This window comes from Alternaria novae-zelandiae (assembly GCF_023758075.1).
Source record: "Alternaria novae-zelandiae strain BMP 2774 chromosome Unknown scaffold_3, whole genome shotgun sequence".
In the NCBI taxonomy this organism is placed as follows: domain Eukaryota; kingdom Fungi; phylum Ascomycota; class Dothideomycetes; order Pleosporales; family Pleosporaceae; genus Alternaria; species Alternaria novae-zelandiae.
In genome coordinates, this window is record NW_026056963.1 from 1 (window position 1) to 1,813 (window position 1,813).

The 1,813-nt window shown below is 52.7% G+C and overlaps 1 protein-coding gene across 1 annotated transcript; it reads left to right on the forward strand.

Moving 5' to 3' along the window:
• Positions 1–408: 408 nt before the first annotated feature.
• On the forward strand, positions 409–830 carry FPR2 (Peptidyl-prolyl cis-trans isomerase fpr2; the record flags this gene model as incomplete). Its single annotated transcript, XM_049395647.1, is given in 3 exon segments — positions 409–417; positions 437–728; positions 778–830. 3 exon segments carry the CDS (start codon positions 409–411, stop codon positions 828–830), a joined length of 354 nt encoding a protein of 117 aa, XP_049258051.1.
• Positions 831–1,813: the final 983 nt, after the last annotated feature.

The following is a 1,813-nucleotide window of genomic DNA, read 5'->3' on the forward strand; positions in this document are numbered from 1 at the left end:
CCCCCCCCCCCCCCCCCCCCCCAATGTACACAACCAAAGTTCCGTCGCGAAAAGACCCCTCGGGCTTGAGCGCGAAAGACAGAGAAGTAGGTATTGGGTCCGTGGTCTTTTCGATGCTGTAAAATGACGCTAGCGACATCCAATGACGTCCCCAAGGTCCCTGCATATGGTTTGGGCCACATTACCGCTTGGCGCCACATGTATCCCCACATAGACACTCCACCCGCCGCCATTGCAACGTCGCCTTCCAAGGTTGCTTCATAGACATCCGTGGTGTGTCCGAAAAGCAAATTCACTATACATAGACGTCAGCATGAAGCTCACCCTCATCCTCGCCTTGGCTACGGCCGCTCTCGCTGGCGAGATTGTCAACAACGAGGCAAGTAACACCCCGCGAAGCTATACGGCATGCATGGCGTGCTAACGCCTTGTACAGCATCTCAAGACCGAAGTCCTCACCGAAGCCAACTGCGTGCGCAAGACCAAGGCCGGCGACAAGGTCAACGTCCACTACCGCGGCACCCTCGAAAGCGACGGCAGCGAATTCGACGCCTCATACAACCGCGGCCAGCCCTTGTCCTTCGCCGTCGGTACCGGTCAAGTCATCAAGGGATGGGACCAGGGCCTGCTAGACATGTGCCCCGGCGAAAAGAGGAAGCTCACAATCCAGCCTGAGTGGGCCTATGGCTCGCGGGGTGCTGGCCCCATCCCCGCCAACAGCGTCTTGAGTAAGTGCTATTGGGACACACGGCGAATACATTGACTGACGTATGACAGTCTTCGAGTCCGAGTTGATCTCCATTGACGGCGTTGACAAGGAGGAGTTGTAAAGGGTCTGAGATGGTTATTTGCACACACATAGTATTGTACATGTGAGAATCAACTCGAGGTTCCTGAAGGCAGGCTCGGCCTTGCTGCCCATAGCAGGTTCAACACGATGTGACTCATGTCAGTACTGACCGTGTCCTTCAATACGTCAGATCCTCAGCTTTTTGGCTCACTATCCGTCGAGTCTGCCGTCTAGACGAGATTCCTCTATTTCCAGCTCTGCGTAATTCTAGTTTCCAGTGGGATGCTATTGTTGAACATTGACACAACTGAGCCGGCTTGTAACTTCAACTTTGGATGTTCCGCACTTACCATAGCTCTAGTCGACGTTCTGCAAGCTAACGTTCGTGTCTTTCTAACTCTCCGCCAGTCTCATCAAAGTATATCCTGTTACGATCATACTGCAACTTGACAGACAGCGTGCACTAATCAGCACGCATTCCCCACACCAAACTTTCTACACGGACGAGCAAGATTCAATCCTTCTCCAATGCCTGGGTATCGTCCAGTATGCTAAAGTCGCAATCAGCAAGTTCGCTCCATCAGTCGTCCGAGGGTCAAAGCCAAGTTCCAAGAAGCGCAAGACCGATGACACAAACGCATTCGCCACAAAGCACATGACGAAAAGTGGAAGACGAAGACGCAGGTAGTCGAGGAAGAGGACGAGCTTGACGTGTTCCCGAAGGGCCGCAACGTCCTTCCACCCAAGACAAACAAGAAGGCAGAGCGAAATAAGCTTCGTAAACCAGTACCCTCCAGTGCAGAGGCCTGTTCCTCGAGCGCATGAAGCAGACGCGCTCAGCACACATGATAAGCGGTGTTGCGTTGCTTGATAGATTCAATCCTTTCATTAACAAGGACAAAGCCATTAAACTGTAGCTGTGTTCGAGCCGCAATTCGATGACTAGGAGTTTAATCCCGAGGCTGAAGTCGTTTGGGCGCGATGATAAGACTGGCGCTGTCAAAAGCATGGATTTATTATGTG